General features: G+C 35.7%; 5 protein-coding genes across 11 annotated transcripts; all 5 read left to right on the forward strand.

Annotated features, from left to right (window-relative positions):
* Positions 5,690-8,295, forward strand: LOC105162502 (protein PHOSPHATE STARVATION RESPONSE 1). Of its 2 annotated transcripts, none has more exons than XM_011080537.2 (7): positions 5,690-6,635; positions 6,724-6,919; positions 7,001-7,077; positions 7,177-7,216; positions 7,342-7,396; positions 7,577-7,646; positions 7,785-8,295. In XM_011080537.2, exons 1-7 carry the CDS (start codon positions 6,057-6,059, stop codon positions 7,995-7,997), a joined length of 1,230 nt encoding a protein of 409 aa, XP_011078839.1. In that variant the 5' UTR covers positions 5,690-6,056; the 3' UTR covers positions 7,998-8,295. The 2 variants fall into 2 exon arrangements, with proteins under 2 accessions (XP_011078839.1, XP_011078838.1); XM_011080536.2 differs by having other exon boundaries at positions 5,693-6,635; positions 7,177-7,222; positions 7,785-8,294.
* On the forward strand, positions 8,997-12,137 carry LOC105162503 (UBP1-associated protein 2C-like). Of its 2 annotated transcripts, XM_011080538.2 has the most exons (7): positions 8,997-9,344; positions 10,308-10,428; positions 10,635-10,778; positions 10,915-11,111; positions 11,194-11,269; positions 11,424-11,764; positions 11,926-12,137. In XM_011080538.2, the coding sequence occupies exons 1-6, from the start codon at positions 9,190-9,192 to the stop codon at positions 11,739-11,741; spliced, it is 1,011 nt and encodes a 336-aa protein (XP_011078840.1). In that variant the 5' UTR covers positions 8,997-9,189; the 3' UTR covers positions 11,742-11,764; positions 11,926-12,137. The 2 variants fall into 2 exon arrangements, with proteins under 2 accessions (XP_011078840.1, XP_011078841.1); XM_011080539.2 differs by lacking the exons at positions 8,997-9,344; positions 10,308-10,428 and adding an exon at positions 9,454-9,868.
* LOC105162504 (transcription termination factor MTEF18, mitochondrial-like) lies at positions 13,180-17,549 on the forward strand. 4 transcript variants are annotated; one of them, XM_020693656.1, is made up of 3 exons: positions 13,180-15,368; positions 15,722-15,895; positions 16,849-17,549. In XM_020693656.1, the coding sequence occupies exon 1, from the start codon at positions 13,455-13,457 to the stop codon at positions 15,195-15,197; it is 1,743 nt and encodes a 580-aa protein (XP_020549315.1). In that variant the 5' UTR covers positions 13,180-13,454; the 3' UTR covers positions 15,198-15,368; positions 15,722-15,895; positions 16,849-17,549. The 4 variants fall into 4 exon arrangements, with proteins under 4 accessions (XP_020549315.1, XP_020549316.1, XP_011078842.1 ...); XM_020693657.1 differs by having other exon boundaries at positions 15,728-15,895; XM_011080540.2 differs by lacking the exon at positions 15,722-15,895.
* On the forward strand, positions 18,485-20,719 carry LOC105162505. Its single transcript, XM_011080542.2, has 2 exons — positions 18,485-18,915; positions 19,432-20,719. The coding sequence occupies exon 2, from the start codon at positions 19,470-19,472 to the stop codon at positions 19,890-19,892; it is 423 nt and encodes a 140-aa protein (XP_011078844.1). The 5' UTR covers positions 18,485-18,915; positions 19,432-19,469; the 3' UTR covers positions 19,893-20,719.
* On the forward strand, positions 24,450-27,694 carry LOC105162507 (squamosa promoter-binding-like protein 17). Of its 2 annotated transcripts, none has more exons than XM_011080544.2 (4): positions 24,450-24,610; positions 24,925-25,338; positions 26,609-26,748; positions 26,842-27,694. In XM_011080544.2, exons 2-4 carry the CDS (start codon positions 24,989-24,991, stop codon positions 27,420-27,422), a joined length of 1,071 nt encoding a protein of 356 aa, XP_011078846.1. In that variant the 5' UTR covers positions 24,450-24,610; positions 24,925-24,988; the 3' UTR covers positions 27,423-27,694. The 2 variants fall into 2 exon arrangements, with proteins under 2 accessions (XP_011078846.1, XP_020549507.1); XM_020693848.1 differs by having other exon boundaries at positions 25,023-25,338.

The raw sequence follows: 27,880 nt of genomic DNA on the forward strand, positions 1-27,880 counted from the left end.
CACAATCTGATACTGGACGTCTTGAAGGCCTTTTTGCAAGCGCTTCAGGCGTGCAAGCTATTGAGGAGGGACTCCTTTTGAGTTTGCGAGCGGGTCCCTAGTTTTCTACGACCGGCGTTGTAGGGGGTACCCTTTTACCTTTCTCGTTTGAAATGTCCACATCGGGACGGGGTTGCTGCGCTACTTGGGGCTAGTATCGTCATTTGCTCTCATGTGGTCGCCATAATCATCTGTTGTATGGTGCATAGGAGTCTTGTGGGGAGCCCCCCAGAAGATGTATGAGGAGGTACTATGGCATGGAGGTTCAGTCAGTATGCTGGTGATTCTAGGGGTCCTAGGACCATCGTCCCACTAGCGAGGGTTGCCCCACTGGTGGGAGTTAGGGGTGTCCCTGGCACAACTTGCAGGGCTTGGGTGCTACCAACTATATCCGCGATCTTCTCGAGATTATATGACTAATATGACTAAAAATAGTACCTAATCATAATAATCAATATAAAGTAAAATAAATACATACATATTTAACAGTGGTTACAATTTGAAGTTGGTTTGATTTACGTGATGAAGTTGTCACCAACGTGCGTACCATGATTTGGGTTGCGGGTCTGATTTAAATTACTTGCATAAAATTATTCTCCTTCTCGAGAATTATTGGTAGTCCAAATAAATTGCATTTACATTATTAAATTAAAATGTCAAAGTAAAACTTTCTTTATAAAAAAAATAATAATAATTACATTATTATAATAAAATATCAATTGATAATTAAGTATTCTAGTAAGTTAGGATTCTTTCTTGTCCTATCATCCCTAAACATGTCTGCACTGTGCAAGCAACCAACTTTTTTAATTAATTCGATTAATTAATTAAAGGGTCAATTACAACCACTCTTTCATAAATTTGTCATAACTATAAATACTCTCTCATTATTTGAAAAATTACAAATATCTTTTGATGTTTGATGAAATTATGTAATCTAAAAGTATGAAATTGTCAACTTCGCGCTTATTGTATTTTTTATTTTTTCAGAACAATTTTTCAAAATGATGAGGAAGTATTCGTAATTATACCAAATCTCAAAGGAGACCATTGTAATTTACCCTTAATTAAAATACTTAATTCAGATGTTCATCAGCACTTTTCTTTTATATTTATTTATGTTTTTAATTTTTAATTTTTAAAATAGTAATTAAAGTGAAAACATATTTGATTATATGTATTTTTATTGAAAATATATTGATTTGACACTACAGTTCAATATAAAATACAATTTAATTAACTAATTCAATCATATTCTCATTTCATACAAAAATCTATACAAAATTGAAAATGCATATTTTATTTAACTAAAAACTCAATTAAAATCGGAGGGAAGGAAGAGAAAATTATATGTTTTGGAAAAGAAATGAAGAGACAAAAAAAAGAAAAATTTCGATGGAATTAATTTAGAGTGTGTTTGGTTAAATTTATTTAAAACACCTTATAAGTGCATCCATCTTATAAGATGTGTTTTGAACTAGCTTATAAGATGTTAAATATCTTATTTTAAAAATAAATTATTTAAGTCTTCGAATAAATAAAATGATGTAATTTATAAGATGTTAGTAAATGACAAATTTGTAATTAATTTAATAAAGTTTTAAAAATGAGTTTGAACACTCAGACATCTTATAAGATATTTAAAGCTGCTTATAAGCTCACCCAAACACCCTTTTACATTAATGAACCATCATTGATGGACGTTGCACATGACACGAGAAATTCGACTCAAGGTCCGGTGCTAATAGGAGTTGCTTACTTTCCTAGTAGCAAGGAAAAGGGCATGGCTTTTTTCGTATTAATAGTGGGCGGGTCTCATGAGATCTATGCTGGTCGTCTCCATCAAACGAAGGTCGAAGGACCATCCAATTCATTAAGGGGCATAGCGGCGACCTCGCCTGGCGCCATTCCCGGACTACAATTTACTTGTTATTATTAAGTTGTATAAGCATCTCAATATATCCAAATAAGGTGTTTACTTTTCATTATGCAGACCCGTCTCTAATCCAAGAGTCTGGTACTGTTTGGGTTGAATGATTCAAACTACTTATTTAGATAGGTTGAGTTGATTCAATCAAAACAACCTAAGTAAACATAGTATGTTTAAGGGTAATTTACAACGAATTCTTCTAAGTTTTGACATAATTATAAATATCACATCGTTGTTTGAAAAGTTACAAATATCCCTTAATGTTTGAAGAAAATATGTAATCCTTCAACAGAGGCCTAAATTATCAGCTTTGCCCTTGTTGTATTTAAAAAAAATTATAAAAAATCAAACGAGGTAAAAGGAAAAAAAATTTGAAATTTTTCAAAAAGTAAATAAAATTATAATTCATAAATTATTATGATATTTTGGTCAGTTCAACATAAAAAATAATAAAAACCTGACAAAAGTTAAAGGATTGAGTTAGTTGTTGGGCGACATTTAAAATGAGGGGGTATTGATAATTTTCAAACAACAAGAGAGAATTTATAATTGTGACAAACTTTAAAGATGACCGTTGTAATTTACTCATAATTAATACAATAAACTTCTTTTATCTTGTCATCCAAATAACTCATATTACAAAATAAACGAGGCCTACAAGTGTACAAAAATTTAGTTTTTGTAATCCGTCTTCCTTAATTAATTTATATTTATCGTACGACAACAATTATTCCTACGGTAAGGTTACATTGGAAATGTAGTGATTGAGCTACTGAGTACGATTAAAAATTTGAGTGGCACCCTTGCTAACAGTTATAAGTAAAAGTTACTCATAATTAATACAATAAACTATTTCGTGTTTTTGGAATGATTTTGGGACCTGAGAAAAGAATATATTGTTAAGTTTGTTGGGAGGTTCTCAACTAAAATTCTCGAATGCAAAGGAGTTCGAGTTAGAGGAAAGCAATCTCAATATATTTAATGAGTTTTGGTGTAATAAATGTCTTACCATAAATAAACTGTACATGAGGTATTTATGATTTTGGAATAGGTTCACTTGCCTTATGCCACGTGTCGTAATCCTATTTTGTAGGGTATCAAGCGAAACAACGGCCCTCAGCAATAGGTCTTCTGATTCGGGTTGCGGGTTCGAGTCAGATTGCGAATTGAGAGGGCGCGGGTCTTTGGACTAACCCTGTAATAATTAAATGCCTATTTTGAGGGCATTTGTGTCATTTTATTGCTAATTGCGTTAATCCCCATAAAAAAACAAATTAATTGTATTTATACCCTCAGTCTGTGGTCTATTTATATATATTATTCTCATTTCTTGAAAAAATTATATATACACCTATCAGAAACATCAACATCATTTGCATAAAACCACCTTTGTTTTTTGAAAAATTACATATCACCCTCAAAACATGAATATCATCACATAAGCTACTTTTACTTTTTGGTTATTGCAGGAATAGTTTCTCTAATTACGCAAATAATAAGAATAATTTATATAAATAAATTATAAATTAAAGGGTGTAAATATAATTATCCTAAAAAAAGAGAGGGAGAAAACAATATGCTTAAGCAAGAAAAATTACAAGTTCTTTCAAAGTTCTTACAAGTTACAACGTAATTACCAAGAGAACTATGTTTGGGTCCAACTTACCAGCTCTACCCAAAATGACAAAGTATAAGAGATTCCTTCATAACATGGTCACTAATTCAAGTGATTTTAATTCATTTTAAGTAGAAATAATTATATTTACATCCTGTGATTTATAATCTGTTTATGTAAATAATTATTGATTTTTGCATAACTATAAAAATCACCTCGAAGTAAAAAAAATATAGGAGTAGTTTGTGTAATGATATTGACATTTTTAAGGGGGGTGTATATAAATTTTCAAAAAGAAGGGATAATTTGTGTAAATAATATTGACATTATTGATGAGTGTATATGTAATTATTCAAAAGGTATGAATGATTTATAAAACAAACCATAGGCCAGAGGGTGTTAATATAATTATCGCATTTAAATATAATTATCTTGACAAAAAATATATTGTAGAATTTCCAACAATTAAAATTGAGTATTTATAACGTTAAAACTAAAACAAAATATTTGTATAATCATTCTCAGCATAGGAATGGACGTGTAAGAATCAGATTCGAAAATAACATGTTTTGTCTGTTTAGCATGAATCTTTTCAGTTGTCATTCTCAGTGCTTTAAGTTCAACAAAATTCGGATCATTGACTGAGATTTGAGCAGTTTCTGCGTAAGTAGGGAACCTGTGATGATCACGAATAACAAATCTTATCGTACATTTGCTGTCCTTGAATGTGGTGTCCGTATTCACCTTGGTCCACCCCAGTGGTGTGGGCAATTTAGGGATGCAAACGAGCCTAATTCGGCGAGCTCAGGAAATAAAGGCTTGAGCTCGATTGACACGAGTCGAGCTCGAGCAGCTTGTGAGCTAGAACTCATTAGTGAATAAGTGCATTTAGTTGTAATGCATTGAAATTATAACGATAAAATATATGCATTATATTAAATATTTATTTACAAAAAAAATAATAATTATCTAAAGGTACTAAACTGTTGATTAAGCTTGTTTTTAGATAATATAAACTAAAATATTATATTTTAATATCATTGAAAACTAAAATATGATGTATTGACTAGCAATTCAAATATATGATGAATTTTTAAAATAAATGCATTTTGTTGTAGTGGATATTGAAATTATAACGATAAAACTCATATGCATTATATTAAATATTTATTTACAAAAAAATTATGAAAATGTACTAAATTATTGTTTAAACTTCTTTTTAGATAATATAAACTATTATACTATATTTTAATATCATCTAAAACTAAAATATGAGATATGGACTAATAATTATAATATATAGCGAATAAATGCATTTTGTTATTAGGGGGTATTTGTTAGCAAGTAGTTAATTTAAAGAGATTATTTATAATTTTTTAAATAATAAAAACTATCTATAATTAAGACAAATCTCGAGCAAATTCTTTATAATTTACTCTTTAATATATTTATGAAAAAGAATTGCAGATTTCAAATCATGAGATGTCCATTTGATGATTAATATGACCATCGTACCGAACCAAAGAGTATGACAACGTAGTTGTCAAAAGGATATTTGGCTAAATTTATTGAAAACTTCTTACAAGCCGCCGCATAACATATGAAATGAGCTACTACACATTAAGATTATTTTATTTTATCTTTTAATTGTTTGTTTGGTAACCTTCGTCCTATAGCCTCATTGGATGTTACAAGAATCGGTTTGGATTCATTTCTTCGTCCTTTCAACTTGTTTTGTAGATAATAATAAGATCAAAAGAAGCTGCCATTTCCAGCAGCTTTCTATGACAATGACAACGTATTAGAGTTGCAAGAATCCAACCATCACCATTATGACAAATATATATCGACAAACCTCAGTTTAGTATGATGAAATTAGGACGGATAAACCATCATATCATTAATATATTTATTGAGTGATCAGTGTACAATTCAAAAAAATAATTCTTCGAGCATAGGCTTGGAAACAATATTCCTCAATTATTGCCAAGTAAACAAGAAATTGGAGAATCATATATACGGGGGGGGGGGGGGGGGGATGAGGGGGTTGACAGGAGAGCTTTTACATGTCTTGATGGGAAAAACAAAGTGCTATTAACGTTAATCGTTTACTAAGCATGATGTTTGATTTTTATATACTAAATTTGGCTTTGGTTTTGTCAACAAGTCACTGTTCATTCCTATCCAGTTGAGTTGTTGACATATTCATATTTATATTGCAAGACTTGCAGCATAAGTATAATTAATAAAGAGATAATTTTATCACAGATTCTTGATAATGAACATTGCTGCCGCTGCGGCTATTCATATATCCTGTCTCCATTCCGATCACCACGTGTTTGATGCGGGCTCCTTGAGAAGGTAGCCAACAAACAAGAAGCATAGATTCTGCTGCTGATGCGTTTTCTTGTATGATTCTTCAAGATTGAATAGGTCACGTTTCTGCAAAAGCTTTTCAGTTGCTCGATATAAATGAAGGGAATGCAAGATAGTGATGGGTTCGGCTGCAATTACGCATTAGAATTTCCTGATTGTTTTCCACAGAGTTATGCTGCTCAGCAGGGATCAGTACCTATGGGACTCTTTGATCAGTCAGCAGCAAGAGAAGGCGGCTTGCAACGGCAGAACTTTTGGCCGAGTAATCCGTCCAGCCCCATGATCAGCAGGATAGCATCACCGGCACCTGCTTTTTATGCTACCGAAGTTTACATGGGCTTATCTCAGTTTGATTTCCAAGGAAATAACACCACTTGTTGCTCTCAAGAATTCAGGAATCATAATCTAAGTGTACCGCCGTACCAACAAAATCCAACGGGTTTCTATGGAGATTTGTCGCCAGAGACTGAACCAGATACCCACCTATCATCAGTTATGGAGACTCAAACATCAAGCGGCAGTGAATATATCAGGCCAGAAGGATTCTATGGGAATCTGTTCTGCAACATTGAGAGTGATCAGATACTACACCTGAAAAAAAGGCTACTTGGTGATCTTGATGATGAAAATATGGGAAGCCCTTCAATTCCTTTGGATGCAAATCAGGATCTGGGAGTAAGTCTTTCAAGATTTCACTTCCTTTTGCCATTTGATGCAATGACCGTTTCAGTTAATTTGATCATTCTTCATGGCGTTCACACAGGTGTCCCAGAGTTTATACACATCTCATTTAACTAATGCGCAGCAGCTTGGAACGCCGCCTGGATGCCTTCCAACTACATCAAGTAATAATTCTGGATCCCCTGGAGCAGTTCCATCGAGCAAGACTCGGATCAGGTGGACTCAGGATCTTCACGATCGGTTTGTTGAGAGTGTGAATCGACTTGGTGGCCCTGACAGTAAGTCATCTCTGATATCAGCCTCTGTTTTTCAATCCAAGACCATTACAAATGCTGATTAGTTGTCACATCATAACATAGAGGCAACTCCCAAGGCAATACTAAAGCTGATGGAGACCGATGGACTTACCATTTTACATGTCAAAAGCCATTTGCAGGTACAGAACAAAAACCATAACCTTTTTCGATTTCTGTTTTTGTTTATTCTTAGAATTCTGAGTCAGTAGTTTCCTTCTTGTTGTTCTTTTTCTCTGTAGAAATATCGGAATGTGAAGTCCGGGCCAGAATCAGTGGAAGGTACAGGTACACTTTCTGAAACTTTTGGCAATTCATGTAGAAAATTACTAAAATGTTTTTCCTCTCAAAATTTCTAGCCACCTGGAGAGTTGCATCTCATTTATTTCCTTTTTCTGCTGCTGCAGGAAGATCTGAGAAGAAGACTAGCACAAATAACGTAGCACAGATGGACATTGAAACGTAAATTACTATTCCGCTTGCTTCCTGAATTGTAGTATGATATACAATCATGACGGAGTTTTGGCTCAAACCTTGCTTTTAACAATAATCCTTTGCAGTTTACAAACTTAAATTCCGTTGCACTTCAAAATTTTCAGATACATTTATTTGAGCATGTACATAATTTGTTTCCTTTTGCAGTGGGATGCAACTGAAGGAGGCACTGCAAATGCAATTAGATGTCCAAAGGCATCTCCGCGAGCAACTGGAGGTAACTCTAATGTTTTTCTAACACAAATCCTTCTTGTCTGATTAAAATGGAGTGACAACATTGTAAAATTGATGGAAGTTTCTCCTAGAAGTGGAAAAGAGTGCATTGATCTTTTCATCATTTTTGTTTCTGCTCTAGATTCAACGGAACTTACAGATGAGGATTGAGGAACAAGCGAAGCAGCTGAAAGAGATGTTTGATCAGCAGCAAAGAAGGATACGGAATCTAAAGGAATCAGCAGATTCTAAGAGCACATGTCCTAATAATTTTTCCTCTACTGTTGAAGATCCAGAGGTTTTGGTCTCAGAAGGATCTGATGATGACATGCTATTTCCCATCAAGATAAACTAGCAGGTTCCGTCAGCCCGGCCCGGAACAAGATTTTTGGTTTCCCTTAATTCAGCACCATGAGCAGCCATGCATTCTGTCCACTTGTTACATAGTCAAGAATTATTTGCAATCTGATGAATCTGAGTGAATCATACATCACATTTAGAACATAGGCATACAACATACACTTCCATGTCTGGTCATCTTCTTGTCTGCATATACAGTACAGAGTACACTATTTGACAGTGTTCCGGGAAACAGAAGTTTTTCATCATCACCTTGGTATATGTCTCGTGCCCTCGGCTATGTTTGCGGGTTTTGTTTTGACTTTTGAAATTTTCGTTGTTGATTAGCATCGCGATATAATAGCCACATATTTAACCAATTCACTTAAAAAAACACACAGAATGCCATAAAATACTCAAACAATCATATATCTATTGAATTCAAATTATGCGAATTTAGATCCTTCTCCGATCCTAATCCTCATAAATGAAATTGAATCTTTAGCGAAATTGCTAAATTCGACTTGAACTCTACTCCATCATAACATGGCAAGAGAGTTCAAAGGGTCTATTTAAATAGATCCATTTGAAAAAAATTATAATTTACATCCCACAACAGTACTTTTTGCAATTTTGGTTCCCATGATTTTATATGCACCAAATTTGATCTCATAAGTAAAAAGAAAATTTTAATTTTAATTCCAATCATAAATTCCGTTAAATATTTAATAGAGCACGTATAAGTCACGTGTTCTCTCTTAAATGAGCACATGATTTACTCCGTTAAATATTTAACATAATTGTCTTGTGGGACTAAATGTTTTTAGAGGTAAAATAATGAGACCAAAATTACAAAAGAGAGAAAATCGTGGGATGTAAATTGCAAATTTTCAAATCCATCTACAACAATCCTACAAGCCCATAAATAAATCTTGGCCCAACTTTAATTACTTGGACATTCATTTCGGCCTAACGCACCAAAGAGTAGCGTTTTAACAGATGTAATGCGACTTTAACTCGTACAAGAGGAACATCGGAATGCGGATAATTCTGCGACAGGAAGGGTTTCAGTTTCAGCCAGCGAGCGACCAGACGAACGCTTGCACAGCCGCGTCCTTCCTTTCAAGGTTTCAAGAGGGAAGAGGTAGAGGAGACGGAGAGGGGCTTCTACAGGAGAAAAAGAAAGAGATACCTATAAGCTTGGAAATATGGAGGATTTGAAGAAGAGGAAGCTTGAAGAAGTTGGAAACGGCCAATTGCTACCCAACTTGAACGAGTCGGAGGCGTCTTCAACCGTGGAAGAATTGCGTGGGCTCCTTGACCCGCTTTCTAAGCCGCAGCTCGTCGATCTTCTTGCTCGAGCGTAATTCCTAACCCTATTCCCACCTTGTATATACATTTTCAGGCGTATTCACTATTTAAGTTATCTGCTCTCTCTCTCCCCCCCCCCCCCCTTCTTCGTGGCAAAGCTTCTGGGTTTGGTTAAGGTTTTAGTTCTTTGCGAGGGATTCGTAAAGTTGGGCTCTCGTTGAGGGATTTTGTTGGAAAGTTGGGTGCTTTCGAAGTTGATAGGCAGTAAATTTTTTAATTAATTTTTAGTCGTAGTACTTGTTGCTTTTGTGTATTCAGGGTTGTTTAAATGAAAATATAGGCTCGCTGCATAAATTTTTTTTGGGTAGAATGGGGTAATTTTGTGAAATATATCCCAGTTTGGGAGTTGCTAAGTAGTGAAATTGGTGTTGGTTTTCTACGTGAGCACTGAGCAGATATAATTGGTGTTTGCTAATATGTACCATTTCTATCATGCGTAGTTACTGGCTTTTAACTGCGGACTTGCATGCAGGGATTTCCAAGTGCAATGAGCTTCTGGATCAGTTTATTACCATAGTATGTGGACTCCTTAAAGAAATTAACATTGATGTTCTTTTAGATGAGAAAATTAAAGAGTAGCTCACAGCATAGCGAGCACTTATAAATTGTGAGATATACTTGGGTTGTTGAAGGTATTGGTGCGATGTCATTTTGTATGCTGTTTCTTTTCTTCTCAAGGGTTGAGGGTTCTTAGTAATTTTAGAATCTCTCTGCTACAACTTAAAGTTACAGGTCGCAAGCCTCTATAACATTTGTTGTGTGATGGCTTAATCTTTCTCTCCGTGTACATTTAGACACACGGATATTTGGTTGTGCTTGTGTGTGATATGTGAGTGGATGCTGCTTGTGCATCTCAATGTTTTTACAGTTGAAGGCCATTTCTTGTTCATCCTTGCTGCGTGCTGTGTGGATTGACATTGAATGTGTGTGCTTGTTTGCATGTTCTGGCGTGAAGAGGGTCCCAATATCCTTCTATTGCTGAAGAAATTAAAAGTGTTGCAAGTGCTGATCCTGCCCTTCGAAAGCTTTTTGTTCGTGGTTTAGCATGGAATACTTCTTCAGAAACTTTGTGTGCTGTGAGTGAATTGCTGCTTGCGGACTGTATTTTGTGTTCTCATGGTGACTGTACCCTGTGATACAACTATTGGTCACTGAATTGAAATTTCTACAGTTTCCATGGGCTTTTCTTCAAATTCCTACTTTTTCATGGCATGTTATTCTTGGTAATGGTAGGATAATAATGTGAACATTTTAACTTTGTTGAGTGGATGATTGAATGCAGGCCTTTCAAGAGCATGGTGAAATTGAAGAGGGTGCTGTAATCTATGACAAAGCAACAGGAAAGTCACGTGGTTATGGTTTTGTCACTTATAAAGATATGGAGTCAGCTCAGAGAGCTCTAAAAGCACCCAGCAAAATGATAGATGTGAGTATTCTGGTTTGTTTCGCACCAAGAAAATCAGCAATTGTGTAATGAATGTGATAAGCTTATAAAAGATCTCGGAACAAACCCCACCCCTGCATTCTTCATTCTCAATTATTCTCTCGCATATTTGCTTCAGGGTCGTATGGCTGTTTGTAACCTTGCAAGTGAAGGCTTAAGCAGCACCAGTGTTACACCTGATCAAGCCCAACGCAAACTATACATTGGAGGTCTGTCACCTGAGACAAACAGTGAGATGCTGCTCTCCTTTTTTTCAAGGCATGGGGAGATTGAAGAGGGATCTGTTGCCTATGACAAGGAGACTAACAAATCTCGGTAAAAGAGTCAATTCACATTTTACTCTTTCATGTATGGAGCAGATCTTGTGCATCTTCTGATGAATTTGGTTACTGTGCAGTGGCTTTGGCTTTGTTACCTATAGGACGGTGGAGGCAGCAAAAAAAGCTATAGACGATCCCCAAAAGATGCTTGGAGTAAGTAGTCTAATATATTTCTAGTGAAAAACTGAACTTTAATAAACTTAGCTGGCATCATAGTCTTCTGCTTCCCTCGATGTAAAGGATGGAGTAAGTCAAGGTCAGGTTCGTTAAGTTGTATGCTAAATGTTTTCTTTTTGAGCAACTGCAGGGAAGAAATATCACCGTGAAGCTTGCTGATAACTACAAAGGAAAAGTCCCCCAACCACAGCTACCTGCTTCTGTGGTTCCAGTACCAGTACACATGACAGCCGGATATCAACAGACTGGAGGTGGAGCCCCTATTGGATATACCTATCCCCAACCGATGGCATCATACCCTACTGCTTCTTATACAAGTCCACCAACAGGAGCTGCTCCATACTCGGCACAGCCGCAATATTCTTATCCACAGTACGGTGTTAAGAAGGAAACTCCACAGCCACAAACAGCTCTTGGGGGATACCCTTATTACATGCCAAAGCAATAGACCCTGGACACAATCACAGCATGGTATATTGCAAAACTGCATTTACGGAAGATACATTGTATTATTCAAATACGCCAACCTCCTTGTTATTTTTCTGGCTATCTGATTCTCTATTTTTCTTTGCCCAATTTTTCATTTGTACCCCTCATCTTGCTAGTGTTTTTCATGCACATGAAATATGCAGGTTGTAGCAGGAGGAAGAAATGCTGTTGAGCAGCTATTGGAAATTCCAAGTTGAAAATGAACTACAAACTCCATGTTTAAGTTCTTGCCAACGCTGATGTCAATTAGTGTATAACTGTTGACTTAACTAGCTTTTACCACTCCCATTTATAATACTATCAATTAATGACTTCTCTGTATTATCATTTCTTCAGTCTATATTTTTCTGTCTCATTCTTTACTTGATTTTTGGAGGGTGTGGCTGAGGGCAACGAATCGATCCTCCCACCATTTATGCTTGTCTTGCGCCTCCATGGCGACCAGATTGCGATTGCTTATGCATTTCTTGGATGAGTATAGATAAATTGTCAAGTTAATGCTGATTCAAGTTCATGCGGATGGCATTTAAGATATTATAGTAGCAAGTTTGGTTGGCTGTTTTCACGTCAATGACTATTTTGAAGACATTTACCGCAGTGAAGAGCTCTAAATCTCAGTTTCATACTGTTGAAGGTTTCTGGCTTCGTGGATCCAACCGTCCATCCTTGTGCACTACTCCGTACCAAATTTATGTAGAATAATTGTAGCTCTTTTATGGAACTCCTCTCCAAGCTAAGAAATTATCTTTCCATATATTTGTCTCTGAAACTTCACCAAAATCCTACCTACTAAAAGATAAGGGGTTGAAATTTTAACGTTTAGTCCGATTTCCTTTCCCCTCCAAAGTAACAAATAGCCACAATTACCAACAATATACGAATTATAGATGTACACATGAAGGGTCAAGTAAACTTATATATTTTTTTAGAAATGCGAAGTTATATTTTTTTAAAATAAATTAAAACTCCCCTTTACGCTCTTGTTATGGTTCAAACAAAATGCTTTTGGTAGCAAAAAAATTATATAAATTATTAATTTTATATCTATATAACATTCTCATGTAATAATTTGTACTTATAAATAAAAAAATATAATACTGTCAATCTCAATTTATACATATATGTATTATATTTATTTTTTTATAAGTATAAAAATATACATGTAAACATTGAATTAGGGATAAAATTAAAAATTTATATAATTCTTTTTATTGATGTTAGCATTTTTTCTCTAAATCCTTATAGATGAGGGTCTAGTGTAAATGAAAAAAACTTAAAAAGGGTGCAATTGTAATTTTATTATTTTTTTCAAGAAAAGAGTTTCTAATTTTAAGTGAGGTTTAGTTGTAATTAACCCAACAACTGAAATGCCCATTTGGGTCCATTATCTGCATGCCCATATTCCGTCCTCTGCCCCCTCTCTCTCCTCTTGTCGTGGGTTTTACAAAACCCAATCGTCAAAACTGACCCTGGAAGTCCCTCTTAACCTTAACCTTTCCGAGAGAGTGTACAAGAAAAAGCAGAGAAAACCCTTGTCTGGGAAGCTGCTCCTGCAGTAGCCTAGCACCAATTTCCCTGGGCAACCTTCACAAATCTCATGAAGGCGAGAAACCCATTTCACGCACCTCAAATATAGTCAATCTTTTACCTTTCTGCGCCCTTTGCGTTATCCATGACCAGTTTACTGAAACTTAGGAAGCCTCATTTCCTCAAATGTGTTTCTTTATATTGCTCAGGAAACAACTCTTCATCACCAAAATCGAATCTTTATGTTAATGGGTCACTCCACATTTTACAACTCTTTAGATTTTGTAGAGTAGAAAGGGCTGTGAATTTGAGAAACGGCGGAGATCTTGGTGAACTAGCTAAGAAGTCCCGTGTTGTTAGAAGGGAAGCTCAAGCTGCTTTGTTAGACTACTTGCATTCCACTAGGAGTTTGCAGTTTATGGATGCTGAGAATATGAGCAAGAACACCCCCGAGTTTCTGGATAGGTTGTTGAAGAAGGTGGATATTAATGATGGTGACGTTAGCCGGTCGTTGACACGGTTCTTGAGGTACCATCCTATTAATGAATTCGAACCCTTCTTTGAAAGCATAGGCTTGGATCCTTCTGAGTATTCATCATTTCTTCCCCGCGATTTGATGTTTTTAAGTGATGATCAGTTGTTGTTGCAGAACTACTGTGTGCTGTGTAATTATGGAATTGCGAGGAATAGGATTGGAAAGATTTATAAGGAAGCTATGGAGGTTTTTAGGTATGATTATGGGATTTTGCAATCAAAGCTTCAGTCTTTTCAGAATTTGGGGTTAAATCAGTCTCTTGTTGTTAAGATAATTGCTTCAAGTCCTTACCTTTTGAGGGGAGATGTCAACCCGGAGTTTCTTAAGGTCTTAGAAAAGTTAAAGAAATCAGGGATTGGGTACAAATGGCTTGAGGAGCATTTATCTGAAGGGAATTCGTATAATTGGAAATGTATGCTTGAGCTCATCTGTTTATTAGGTGAGTTGGGCTTGACTGGAGATATATTAGGAGAAGTAATTACACACCATCCTGACCTTGTGCTTGAGCGCTCTGGACGTATTACCTTTTGCTTATTTGTGTTCTTGTTGAAATTCGGATCCACACCGAGTGATATACAAAATCTGTTTCTTCAGTTTCCACATATATCAGTTGTGAAGTTCACAAATAATTTATGTCAGTGCTATAAGTTTCTAGTTGAAATAAAAATGTCTGTTCAAGATATTGGTTGGATGGTCCGTTCATACCCACTACTGCTGGGTACATGTGAACTCAAAAAAGTTACAAGCTTATTGGGTACATTGAACTGTGGACTGAACCAGCTCTGTCAAATGGTCAAGGATGATCCATATGTGTTAAAGAAATGGGTCCTTGGAGTGAGAGTTGATCGGCTACCAGGGCCAAAGAGGGTTTTAAAAGTAAGAATGTTGAAGACTAAGTTTCTATTAAGCCTAGGCTTTGTTGAAAAATCAAAGCAACTGGAAAGGGCCCTGAAAGTGTTTCGAGGAAAGGGGGTTGAACTCCAAGAGAGATTTGATTGTTTAGTGAACAATGGTTTGAGTCGTGAAGATGTCATAGAGATGCTGAAAGTATCTCCCCAAATTCTTAACCAGTCGAAGGATGTCATTGCAAAAAAAATTGAGTTTTTTGTAAAAGACATGGGATACCCAGTGTCTGCTCTGGTTGCTCATCCAGCACTTGTCTCTTATAAAATTCAGAGGGTAAAGCTTAGGCTTCTGACTTATAAATGGCTCAAAGATCAAGGAGCAGTACACCCGAAGTTGGCCTTAAGCACTCTCTTCTCATGCTCAGAGGAAATATTTGTCAGGAGTTATGTAAACTCTCATCCTAGAGGGCTTGAATTTTGGGAGAGCCTGAAGAAAAAGATATATTAACAGTGAGTGGAAAAATCAGTGTTTACTAGCTTTGTTACTAGAGCCTCCATGGAAATGCAGGGTTTCCCTAAAGCTAAGTCTTCTGCAAATGAACTGTGATGCTTTTCCGTAGCTCCAAATTTTGAGTTCCATGAACATAATCTGGAGAAGGCAAACCAAATGTAAGATCAGGTAACTGCATTTTGATTAGTCATATATGCTTAGCCGGGCATAATAGTTATGAGTCAATTGAAGTTAATGCGAGTTGGAAATTGTTTGATTTAGTTCCTCTGGGACATTTATATGCTCACTTGTTTGGCTTCCGTCTTTGCTATGCTGTTGTTCTTTGTTGTCAGTGATGTGATTTAGAAAATCCTACTGGCTGTTTGTGTGTTATAGGACTTATTTTTCAGTTGTAACCGCATGCTTGCATTTGTTACCCTTCTCTTCTGTATGGTCCCTACAGTTGTTTGAATGTTCAGTCTCCTATTCTTCTGGTCATATTTCTGATCAAGTTTGTTTCCATCCTTACCATACTGAATAAGTTCCAGTTTGAGGTCAATGGATGTAGCACAAGAAACAACCTCATCCTCAAGGATGTAAAATAATGGCTGTATCAGGACATAGTTGACAATGTTTTCACGTTATAATAATTATTCGCAACTAATAAGGAGCACTAAATTGAGACACACCACAGAATCCCTGAGAGACAACCTAAGGTATGTGTAAACCAAATTGTTGATATATTTGAATATTGTATTAAAATATTTTGTCCTTTATTTTACTACCATATAACTGCATTCAGAGATCAAGAGCATTCATGTGCTATAGTTAAATAGTCATGGTCTCGGAATTAATAGTCAAAATTGAAACTAATGAAAAATTATCTTTATCTTTTTTTCTTTTTGAAGTGGAAAGTTAATAATTGGCATCATTTGAGATCATTCTCTTTGCATCACCAGGCTTTCCGAGCTACATAAAACAGATGAACTTCATGTGCTCCACTTTACACGTTTAACAGTTATGCATTAAGGTGCTGGACCAAAGGACTCATAGAAGTTTTGGGAAGAAATGCTTAGGAAATAGACTGCAGAACTGATAAAAAGGAAGAGTTGGCCAATGCTTTATTTTAGCAATAATTTTTTACTCAATCTTTCATGACTCAATGGTTGTGTCTTTTTTTGGCATCTTTGGACAGCATATGCCCTTATCCATTACTACTGTAGGAAATTGCAGTGGTAAGTAAACCAAAACTCCAATTTAGTGCAATAAGGATATTGAATTCGCCTCTATAACGGCTTTTTTCCCGTTACAAGTAGTTCCTCTTTCCTTCTTCCCCTTGCATTTATGTTCTCTTTTCTTTTCTCATTGAGAGGAGCCTAAGGCTGCTTAAATATGTTTTGTGGTTTTGCAGTTAATTCTCCTGAAGTTGTCTCGGATGTAATGACTATTTCCATTTTCCTTGGACATGTTCTTATTTTACCTTTGCTTGTTTACACAAAGTTCTCTATCACATGATTTACCTTCTAAACCTTCAGCAATTATGCCACAGATGTCCCTCAAATATCACTTACTACTGAAGTATTTCTGTCCTATTATTGTGCATGCCCGTCCATTAAACCATACATATGTTATCTTCGTTCTGACATTATCTTTTTTAACACTGTGGCAGGGAAGCGACCAACGTTGTTGCTGACTCATTTAAAAGACAACGCTGTGGTTGCAAAGCAGATAAAATCTCATTCTCCGTTGCGCAGAAGAGCGCGTGTGATTAGGAATTGGAGGAACACATTACCTCGGCGTTCATCAAGCGAGGACGGGGATGATTCTTTCGGACATGAAACATCCTTGTACAAAATGATAATTTAATCAACAGCTACCAAAATCATATCAAGAATACATGCAACCATGATTGTCTGAAGAACAAAGGGGGGAATAGAGTTGTACAGTCTTCCCTCTGTTTCATTCTGATAACTCTTCCTCTTTCTGCTTCACAGGAGAATACAAATCTGGTCGTGAACTATACTTACAGTTTTGACAGGCCAAGAATGTCCATACTAGAATTCCCCCATTCTTGAATTCAAGATTCATTCTCTCTCCATGTTGTCTTCTTTAAGTTTTCCAGGTTTCTTGTAGTGTCCAATTCATGATGAAATTTGGGCTTTTATAGAACAGTTGTACGAAAAGAGTTGGACAAGCTCAACATTGTAGGAACAGACAGACAATGGCCCAATCACAGGGTCCAAACCCAATCATGAGTTTGTGGCAACCAGCTGCTTAAAACGTGTGGTCCCCTTTCAAGAAAAAGATTGAGACAGCCCAACAAAGCGATAGGGGCTTTTCGGTCATTTACCCACAAATTTTATATCTATATATATAGATTGGAAATTTTTCAACTATATAAAGCAAGGAATATGATTGTCATAATTATTTTTCATCATCATCTAATAAAAATACCATGGCCACACCGACCTAGTACCACAACATACCCCCAAAGTTTGAAAGAACAAATCTTTTTATAAAATTTTGACTCTAATCAAATTCAATCGTATAGAAATTATTATATATTTTATAATAAAATAATCTTTTACATTATAATTTGTCATTTGAATTATGCTATACCATACGGGCAACAATTTAAAAAGAAATTTAGTAATATAAAAAGAAGATAATATTACTGTAAACAATGGAGAAAAAATTGAATTTTGGGATAAAATTGTCAAGGACTTAAACACTCATGGCCTTATCCATATGTTTTTGCCAAAAGAGTCAAATTTGTGAAAATAACTTTGTGGCGGTGGGGTGTTATTTTTTTAGTGATAAGTATATAATTACCTTAAATTTAAGAATATGTCGAGTCCATCTAAGCATATATAATTAAGAACAATAGAATAAATTTATATAATATGAGATAAATAATACCACAAAATCTATCATTTCCCGTCTCAAAAGATGTAGTATATGTAAAGAATCATAACAAAGAGAAATTTCTTCAAATATACAAAGATTAATTTTTCGTGTCATTTGAAATTATATAAAATAATTTCCATTTTCATTCTTCAACCAAATAAAATTACTAGACATAAATAAATAAAAAGCAGTTTGACATGCGCGAATGATCACCTTCGAATTTTATTTCATTTTAATTAGCCAAATTTTTTATTTATTATCTGAAATTATTAATTTTCTTTAAAGAAAAAAAAATAATTATATTGAATAGTTATTTTACCTTCATTTATAGTTTACCCTAACTTCCCAAATAGCCCATCAAAAATAAAATAAATAAATATCCTTTCACCACTTCCCACTTAACTACACACGTTTTCTCTCTTCTCCTTTTGCAGTCTTTGCCTCCTTCCCTCAGCACCTCATTGGCTTAGTTTCTTCAACCTTTGAACACACAAAAAAAATCAATCTTTTCAAATCTGAATTCATTTCCAAATCTCCAATCCATTACCCTCTTGTTTATTTGATCTGGGCCTTCATTTTTTCCTGCAGCAGATCAAACCCTTGTCTGTTTTTTGTTCATAGTACACCAAGACTTCACCTTTTTCTTTACTTATCTTTGTTTAAATTTCCATTACTATTGGAACTGTTCTCATGCAGGTAGAAAAACTCATCTCAATACTGGGTCTTTATTTGGTTCTTGATTGGTGAAGCTGTTCTCTTGATAAAAATGGTTGCTTCGATTTTGGATGCAAATCGATGTTGTTTGAAGTTGTGAAGTCAGCTCCACTTGGTATGTAACTCGCTTGCTTTTGCTGTAATCTATTTTACCACCAGAAGTGACAGTTTGATCATAGTTTTAATGTTGTTTTATTGCAATCTCATGTTTTTAATTTATATGGGATGTTTGTTTCTCCCTTAGTTTTCAGAAAGAAAGCTCATTTTAGATTCTTAGTTATGTTATACATGAATTGGATTTGTACTTTTTGGCTTTACTCAAGTTTTCGCTAAGTAGAGCATCCTCATTTAGCATAGTGTTAGTAATCCATGAAGTTCATTTTGATGTTGCAGTACTATTTTGTAGGTAATTTCTGTTTAGATGTATGCTAAATCTCACATCTGGATTTCAGCTGGATGAGAATAGATGGGCTTTAGATTTATTTAGTCGTAGAGTTTGCTTTTATCGGTTTACCTCTCCATAGTTTGTGTTACTGTTTTAGGTTTCTTGCCTTGTTTTTCTTGAAATTTGTCAACAAAACTTGATACGGGCTACTCTATGAGTCTTATGTATCCATATTTGTTATTGCAGAATAGTTTTCGTTTTGCTCGAATTGCTGATTTAGAAAGATGGGTAGAGGGAGAGGGAAAGGGAAGAAAAAGTCTGCTACTGCTGCTCGCGATGATACTGGAAGTGGTGAGGATGAGAAGTTGCCTATAAGGAGAAGAGGGAGGCCACAAAAACCAATGAAAGGTGAAATTGAGGAGGAAGATGGAGTTGATAAGATAGAGGATGAAGACAACGACGTTGAGGATAACAAAAGTTCAGTTTTGAGTAAAAGCGGCAAGAATCAATCTGTCATGGAAAACGGCAGGAAGAGAAAGCGGCCTTCAATGACCAAGGACAGTACAGATTCAGTACCAGAGGAAAATGGCATGGGAACCAAAACTAATGCCTCTGTCCTGATCAAGTCGGTTGGCTATAGGCAAAACGGAAGCAGAAGGAAGAACAAGCCCAGGCGGGCTGCTGAAGTTGGCGTTGAATGCAAATGAATTTTGTACTGCACACTGGGAGCAAAAGCCTCGTCAAATTATATTGGCCTTTTAGTAATTGTTTTTTGAGTTTATGTCCTTGATAATGCCTTTGAGAAATTCGTTTTCACTAGTGGAGAAGATGGCAACAAGTTTCTTGCACTTCTTGTTGTTAGATGTCTGAAACTAGTTTATTTAGACAAGTACTTCGTGTCAAGTAGCTAGAACCTTTGCTCCACTAACACTATAATGTTTCCATTCCATTCTGTACTATGGTTCAAGATTCATATAGTAATTTTAAGTGAAGGTGTCGTTGTCCGTTTCTGCTATAACTTGAGACTGGCATTACAAAGAGAAGCCGGATAGAACGCAGATTAGCTCCTCCAGAGTCGTCTTCTCATGAGATTCAGGTAAATTTTGAGCTTTCGTCATTCCCTCAACCACAATGAGTTGATTTCCCTTTGTGTTGTGTATTTCATATCTTTGGCCTTTCTGTTATACATTGCAGTCATGCTTACTGTGATGGATAAGTGAAGGTTCATTACTGGGATTTGTGTTGTGAAATTCTTGATTAGGTTTGATTCAGATTCCTTCTTTCCCACCCATCAACCATTCTGACCAAGTAGTTACAAGAAATTCTTGTCTGAACATGGTGCTGTTGAACAAATTATATGGCAAATGAATTACACTTTATCGTATGATTGGCGTACGAGGTTAGAAAAATAATGAATCACATCAAAAGTAGTTTAAAACATGTTGTATGATTCATTGGATACAGCAGAATATAGTTTGGACAAGAATTTTATAAAGGTTTATGATGTGGAAGTTGAGAGACAACTCTTCTTAAATGTGTTTGTTTTGAATGTTATCATGTCAGTACAAGAAACAATCAGAAAGGAGGATTCAGAACTACTTAGTACACTCGCCAAGAAGGGCTTCTTTTGTCTAAAACGGATTCGTGCAACATTGGGTACTCTTGTGAGGTCTTCGACTTTGGACAATCAATCACACCCACACGTACGGCTTGTCACTCTGAGAGTTAATTATACACGAATTACTGTAGTTACATAGAAGATGGCAGTTCTCTCAACGACTGTACTTGTGATGTTGCAATAATCGTACACTAATGATTGTGATTGCTTTCAACTCAAAATCTTGATGCCTTGTAAAAATAGTGAAAAACGGTGGCACGAAAGGGAAATGAAGCAACTATTATACATGTACATTTTTGAATGCGTGAGAGGCAGTTGAAGATATTAACAACAGTTAGCCCACCAAGCCCAGATGTACAGAAGGGGTGGCAGTTTGTTCTTACTTTTTCACAACTATTGGGAAACAAATGTACTCTGTCAGGGTTTAGGAGAAGTAACAGCCCAACACCCCTCATGCCTTTCTTGCTCTCAAACTCAACCACTCATTTCCAGAAACTAGTACGGCTCTTCCCCCACATTTTTAATTAAGTTAGTGTAAAATTGAAAAAAGTTGGATATTTTATTAATTAAACAACATTTTTGGCATAGTAAAAGGAGTTAAAATCCCCACTTTGTGTTTACAATTACAATTAAAAAAAATATTAGTCACATAATAATTACAATATTAAATTGAGATGTGCAGGCTGAGAATCTTGTGCACTGAACATCCAACATCAGGAATATCTAATATATTTTTATGCTTAAAATAATAATTTGTCTGAAGAAAAGTGTGTCTGAATATATTATAATAATTTGGTTAAAGCGCAGCAAGTTGCGAATATCTTCGATGACTCACTACTTTTGACTTCTCTAATCATTTCTTGGAATTAATCCTCCTCCCAGAATTTTTTTTTTTTTTTTGAATAAAATCAAATGTGGGTTATATCATATCAGCGTATGCATCCTTTATAATATTTTATATTTTCATATTCGATTCACACTAATTAAAAAAGAAAAATAATAATCGACCACCATTTGAAAAGAGTGATATTAGTTCATTTAAAAATTGAAAACAAGATAGGAAAAGTCTGTTAGGAAATGGATCGAGTCAAGATGGACAAACAGCGGAATATGAAGGCGATAAAAGACACACGAATTTGTTAACCCAGTTCGGATATAAATCCTACGTTTGAGGGCGATACCAAGCCAAGAGAAAACACTCAAAGAGGAGGAAAATTGAGGAGTACAACACACACACACACACACTAGTATGTAAGTCTTCACCACACGTGAAAAACAACACTCACTCTCGTCTCAACTCTTTCTTTTATCTCTCGATTATACAGAAAACTTATATGTTTTTCTCTCTACTCTACTCTACGAAACAATGCTAATAAGAGTAGTATTTATAGCCATGACTTATCATTTTCCAACTCAACTTGGGATTTTTAAATTGAATCGGGTTATCCTTCTCCAACTCAACTTGGGATTTCTAAGTTGAATTGGGTCATCCTACAAGGAGAGATGCATGGGATGAAGAAGGGGTCCCTTCCCTTCTCACTTTGTTTGTTTAGGTAGATTGTTTTGAATGAGGTCTGACAGTACAGAACAGTACTGCTTCCTCCACAGACACAAACTGCCACGAAATATTGAATGAGGTATGGACCAAAAACATAACATGATGGATGGGCAATTGGGGATGGACCAAACCCCTTCCACTACAAATTAAGACAGCTTGGCTTTTGTATCAACCAACCAATTTCTTCTTGGTCGGTGTTTCAAATCATCTCCTTTTTTAAATTTTTCGGTAATTAGCATCATTTTATTACTGGCATGAAAAAGTGGTTGTGGTGATGGAATTTTACTTCCACATTTGCACAATTTCTCTACAATTTTTCACATTATTACTGCACCACACTTTTCACATGCATAACTACTGCTTCAATATAACATCATATGCTTTTGTCACATCAATTTCTGCTCAAATCTTTATACCAACAAAGACCGAACATACAAATTTCATTTTAGTCTCATAATTCAATGTTGTATAATTTTCATGTCTTTTTCCTGAAACTTAAGCACCACATAGAATACTGGGGATGACACGTGTCAATGCGACCGTTATTAGCCCAAAATATGTGGGGGTTTTTTTTTGTGATTTGGTTAAACGAAATCTGATTTGATTTCAAATTTTACGAGTCAAGATTCATATAAGTATATAATCTTGAATTTTCGGATCTTATAGCTAGTTTGAATATCATTCTTTATATATTGACTTTTATGTCATTATTTTGAATATTTAAATTTACAAATTAATCGACCCGCATCTTGTACTTTATATTAATTAAAGATTATTGTGTTAAAAAAATAAAATATTTACCGTTACGATGAATTGATTATATGAAGCTACAAACAGAAAAAATTTATTACTCATCAAGACTAATGTTTTTTTGCATGGTATTTAAAATTCCAATCATCATAGAAACAAGTCAAAATAACCCATAATAGGTAAATTACTTTCTCTTCTTTTAATGCACCCAAAATTGTTGCAAACCAAAATACCCCCCCGCAGTTAGCAGCAAATAGTTCACTTTATGAAGCAACCACATCATTTAGACCCCCCCCCCCATAAAATAAAAAAAAACTAATAAGGGTAAAAAATTATGTCTCTAGAAGAGGGAGTTGTTGTACCTAAGAAATATGAAGGATAATGATTGGTTGATGACCACATAAAAGTACAAGTTTCATTTAAACTGCCTTTTTACAGCTTACCACGTCTAGAACAGGATGGAATTATCCTGCGTAACAACAAAGACTCTATCCTTAAGGTAAAATTCAATATGATTGGTTCTATATTTTTCTGTTTTTTTCAAAATAATCTTAAAATTGAGAGAAAATTTGATACTTTTAGTCCTCTGCTTTACGATATTTATAGGACTAAATGTCTCGAGTTTTTTCAATATTCCTGATCATTTTGAGCATCCTTTAAGTATAGGATTAAATGTGTCGAATTTTTCAATTTTTAGGATTATTTTGAAAATATTGAAAAATAGAGGTCTAAAAATAATTTAAAAAATAAAAAATTATATTTTTTTCCATTCTGATTTTTTTTTTGTTTCCCTCCACTTATTGTCGACAGTTGCATCCGGCCACCACAAGTCAGGGCGACACACTATCGTCTGGATTTGAGTGACTGTCGCACAAAAAAAGAAAAGAGTATCGCGTCGCCCAAACCATCGCCGTCGCTGTCTTTTGGGCGATGTAGATCGTGGTCGGCCTGTTTGTGGTTGGGCGACGTAGAGAGGTATGCGATGACAGTCATCCATCATTACTTCATACATTATATACGTTATTTATATATATAAATTATATTTATATATTGATACAATATAAATTTTTTTATTTTTTACTATTGAAAATCAATGACTATTAAAATAAGAATATAACGAATAAAATACCCAAAATATTAATGTCATTCAGGGGAACAAACAATAGGAAAAAGCGTGCATTATTTTACAAAACACAAAAAGTTTTTCTTTTTCTTTTTGGTCTATTTCATTAACAAAATCGATTTTAAGCAAATTTTTGTATAAACGGGGTTTTATATAACTATCCCTAGCTAGAATTAGTTAGTGAGCGGAAAAAGTAGTGAACGTTATAAAAGCTGCCAAGAACTCCCAAAAAAGCAATGGGAAACTCACAAAACACTGTCTCCTTCATTTGCTTTGCTTCTCCATTATTTGTGTTTTGACACAAGTCAAGTTTCACTGCTTCACAAATACTTCTCTCAGCACACACCCCAAGCTGGCATTATGGCCCATATGTCAGGTCTCTACTTTACACCACTACTCTCCCACCACACACACACACACACTTGCAAACTCCCATGTCAAGAATTCCCACAAACCAAAAATTTTAAAAATATATACAAACAAGCAAGTATTGTTTTGATATATAGTCTCCAGTGATTCACATGAAGTACTCAACAGAAACTTTTTATTGTTTTGAGAGTCTAAAGGGGTTTTCTGCTTTTTGAAGTAATTTTGGAGCTGGGATAAAGAACCAATTTTTCTTTTAGTTATAGCCCCATATTTTTGTTGGTTTGTTTGAATATATGTTTCTTTTCCTTTTCGTGTTCCTAGAGATGATGCATGTGGCTTTCATCTGATTCATAAATCAGCAATGAGTGGTTTGTAGACATCAAGAATGGAAAAGGGTTCATCCTCTTCTTCTTCGTCAGGTGCTGTGGCTGACTCAATCAATGGCTTGAAGTTTGGGAAGAAAATCTACTTCGAGGGTGTGGGTTCTGGATTGCGGCCCAAAAACGGTGGTGGGCTGTTGCCGGATGCGGCGCCTCCGCCGTCTCCGGCCAAGAAAGGGAGGACGGGCCTGGTGCAGGGAGGCCAGCCGCCTCGGTGCCAGGTGGAGGGTTGTAAGGTAGATCTGAGTGATGCTAAGGCTTATTATTGTAGGCACAAAGTTTGTGGTATGCATTCCAAGTCCCCAAGGGTCATTGTTGCAGGCCTTGAGCAAAGGTTTTGCCAACAGTGCAGCAGGTCAGCCTTTTTCCTCCTTTTTTTTTTTTCTTTTTAAAAAAAAATTACATTATCTTTTCTCTTTATCCATTATTAAGAAGATTGAATCTTTGGATTTATGTTGATTAACTTCAAGCATAATGTCACATTAACTGTTACTACAGATGAGGTTAGGGCTATCTTTTCTTGGTCCATTGTGGATTATGCTTCTTGTTTTTTGTTGGTTTGGTGTAGTTGATTGTTATATATGTGTTATATGCATTGTTCTATGATTGTTTTTTGTTCTGATGTGGTTTTCATCTTCATATCCTTTGTCTGGAGGGCTTTGTAAATTCATTTATGACATTGACTGTGATGTTATTGGACTTCTAATGTTGTTTTGTGAATTAAGAAAAAACAACACTGTTGTGCTGGAATAGAAAATGATACGTTTGGCATGTTGCTTTTGGGCTATAGTATTCTCATCAAGTGTCCGATGAAGTCATATTCGAGTTTGCTGAGTAGAGACATTTGAGGTAGGTGGTTGAGCTTGAACGAAAAGAAAGTGCAAGAAGAGGATAGTTTCTTTGAGAAATCTTGGTAATAATTGAGTTTTTATAGCATTTGAGAGAGGACGAAAGTCGAAAGGAGTGAAAATTTACTTGTAATTTTTTCGACCATGAACAGAGTAAAGAAGAGGATTCTTGCAACACTAAAGCCAAGTCGACTCTAACTTGTGGCAATAATAATAATTCTTATCTGGGAAATACTTGAACAACATAATAACGAATATCTGTTTTCTGGGAATTTATATCGGGTCATAGTTCAGTACTATGTTTGAACTGATTAAGAGAATTTCAGAATGTTATACTATGAAGCCATAGAAACCACTGGTTCCTGGTTTGCCATCAGACATCTGGTGGTATTTCTTGATGTACCAGTCGTCTTTTTTTTTTCTAATTGTTCATTCGCATAAAGTTTATTCTTGAGTATATAGGGGAGTTCATGGTTTTGTGAATTGAGTGTCAATGCAAGAATATTTTTGACAAGAATACAAGTAAAAGTGTGTTTCAGCTGTTTGTTAAGCTTTGAAACTTTTTATTACATGAAGTCGACAGCTGTCGGAAAATATCTTGTTCCTATTCTTCCAACATCAGGAATAGTATTTTTGTGAAATTAATCACATTTGGACTGAGAACTGAGGATGATATATTTTTCTGAGTATCACTGATAAAACTCAAATAAGACAATAGATTGGTAGAATTGAAGTTTTGTTGTTCGAATTATAACTCCCTGGTTAGCCTCTCTCCAGGTTTCATCAATTGCCCGAATTTGACCAAGGAAAGCGGAGTTGCCGCAGACGCCTTGCCGGCCACAACCAGCGCAGGAGGAAGCCACAGCCAGGACCTTTACTATCCTCCCGCTACGGAAGTCTTTCTCCATCCACATTTGGTTAGACATTATTTGTTTAATTTTTAAGAATACTTCACTTGTGTTACCATTAGCTGAGATTACTTAACCGCGATGTCGTGTTGTGGCTTGCAGATAACCATAGCAAAAGTGGAGGTTTTGTGATGGACTTCAGTGCTTACACGACCTCCCTCACTGGAAGAGATTCATGGACAAACACAAACGCAACATCTGAACGAGGATCGGGCAATCAAGCTACTATTGGAGGGAAGTATCAGCTTCCATGGCAGAGCAGCTTACAAACTCCTCTACCTGATCTTCTGCAAGGTTCACCAACTCGGCCAAGTTATACCGGCCTTGGAGTATCCTCAGATGAATGTTTCAGCGGAGTCTCTGACACAAGCAGTGCTCTCTCTCTTCTGTCAAATCAGCCCTGGGGCTCAACATGCCAATCCTTGAGCCTTGGGGTAAACAGTTTTCTTGGTCCTGACGGGACGGCCATTGTTCAGCCGCCTTCGGCCAGCAGCTCATGGGGCTTTAAGGGCAATCAAGCTAGTAACACTCTTCAGGAGATGCCTCCTGATATGGGCTTAGCCCAAATTTCTCAGTACAACGGAGATCTCGGGTTGGCTCAACCAAACGACGGGCAATACCATGAAATCGAGCCATCGAGGGGCTATGATTCTTCGGTCCAGCACATGCACTGGTCGCTTTGAATTGTTCCGGTTTTCAACTTCTTGTATCTGATGTATTTCTTCAACTTAGCACGTTTGTTTGTTTCACTCAACACTGAGGTTTCTGTGATGTTTTCTTTGTGCTTACTGTTAGTAGAGACGACGATACCTTCGGACTAAACAGGCATGAACATTGAATTGCTGTTATTGATGTATCAGTTGTATTATGATTGAAAACTCATTTGCTCAGTTGCTCCAATGACATTCAGGACAGTGATGCACAAGTTAGAATAGTAAGATGTTAATGACCAGCACATCAATTTAGTAGTCATTTCACTTGGTTTTTTTTTTTTTTTATAAATGTCACGAGTTCAAGTATCACTGAATCCTTAAGATTATGCAACCTATGTTTTGAACTGACAAGGGTTCATTCGTATGCAATAAAGTAATATCTGAACGAGTTTTAGCGAAAAGAATATCACATCACGGTTAGGGTCTTT

Source organism: Sesamum indicum, linkage group LG5, assembly GCF_000512975.1.
Source record: "Sesamum indicum cultivar Zhongzhi No. 13 linkage group LG5, S_indicum_v1.0, whole genome shotgun sequence".
Lineage (NCBI taxonomy): Eukaryota > Viridiplantae > Streptophyta > Magnoliopsida > Lamiales > Pedaliaceae > Sesamum > Sesamum indicum.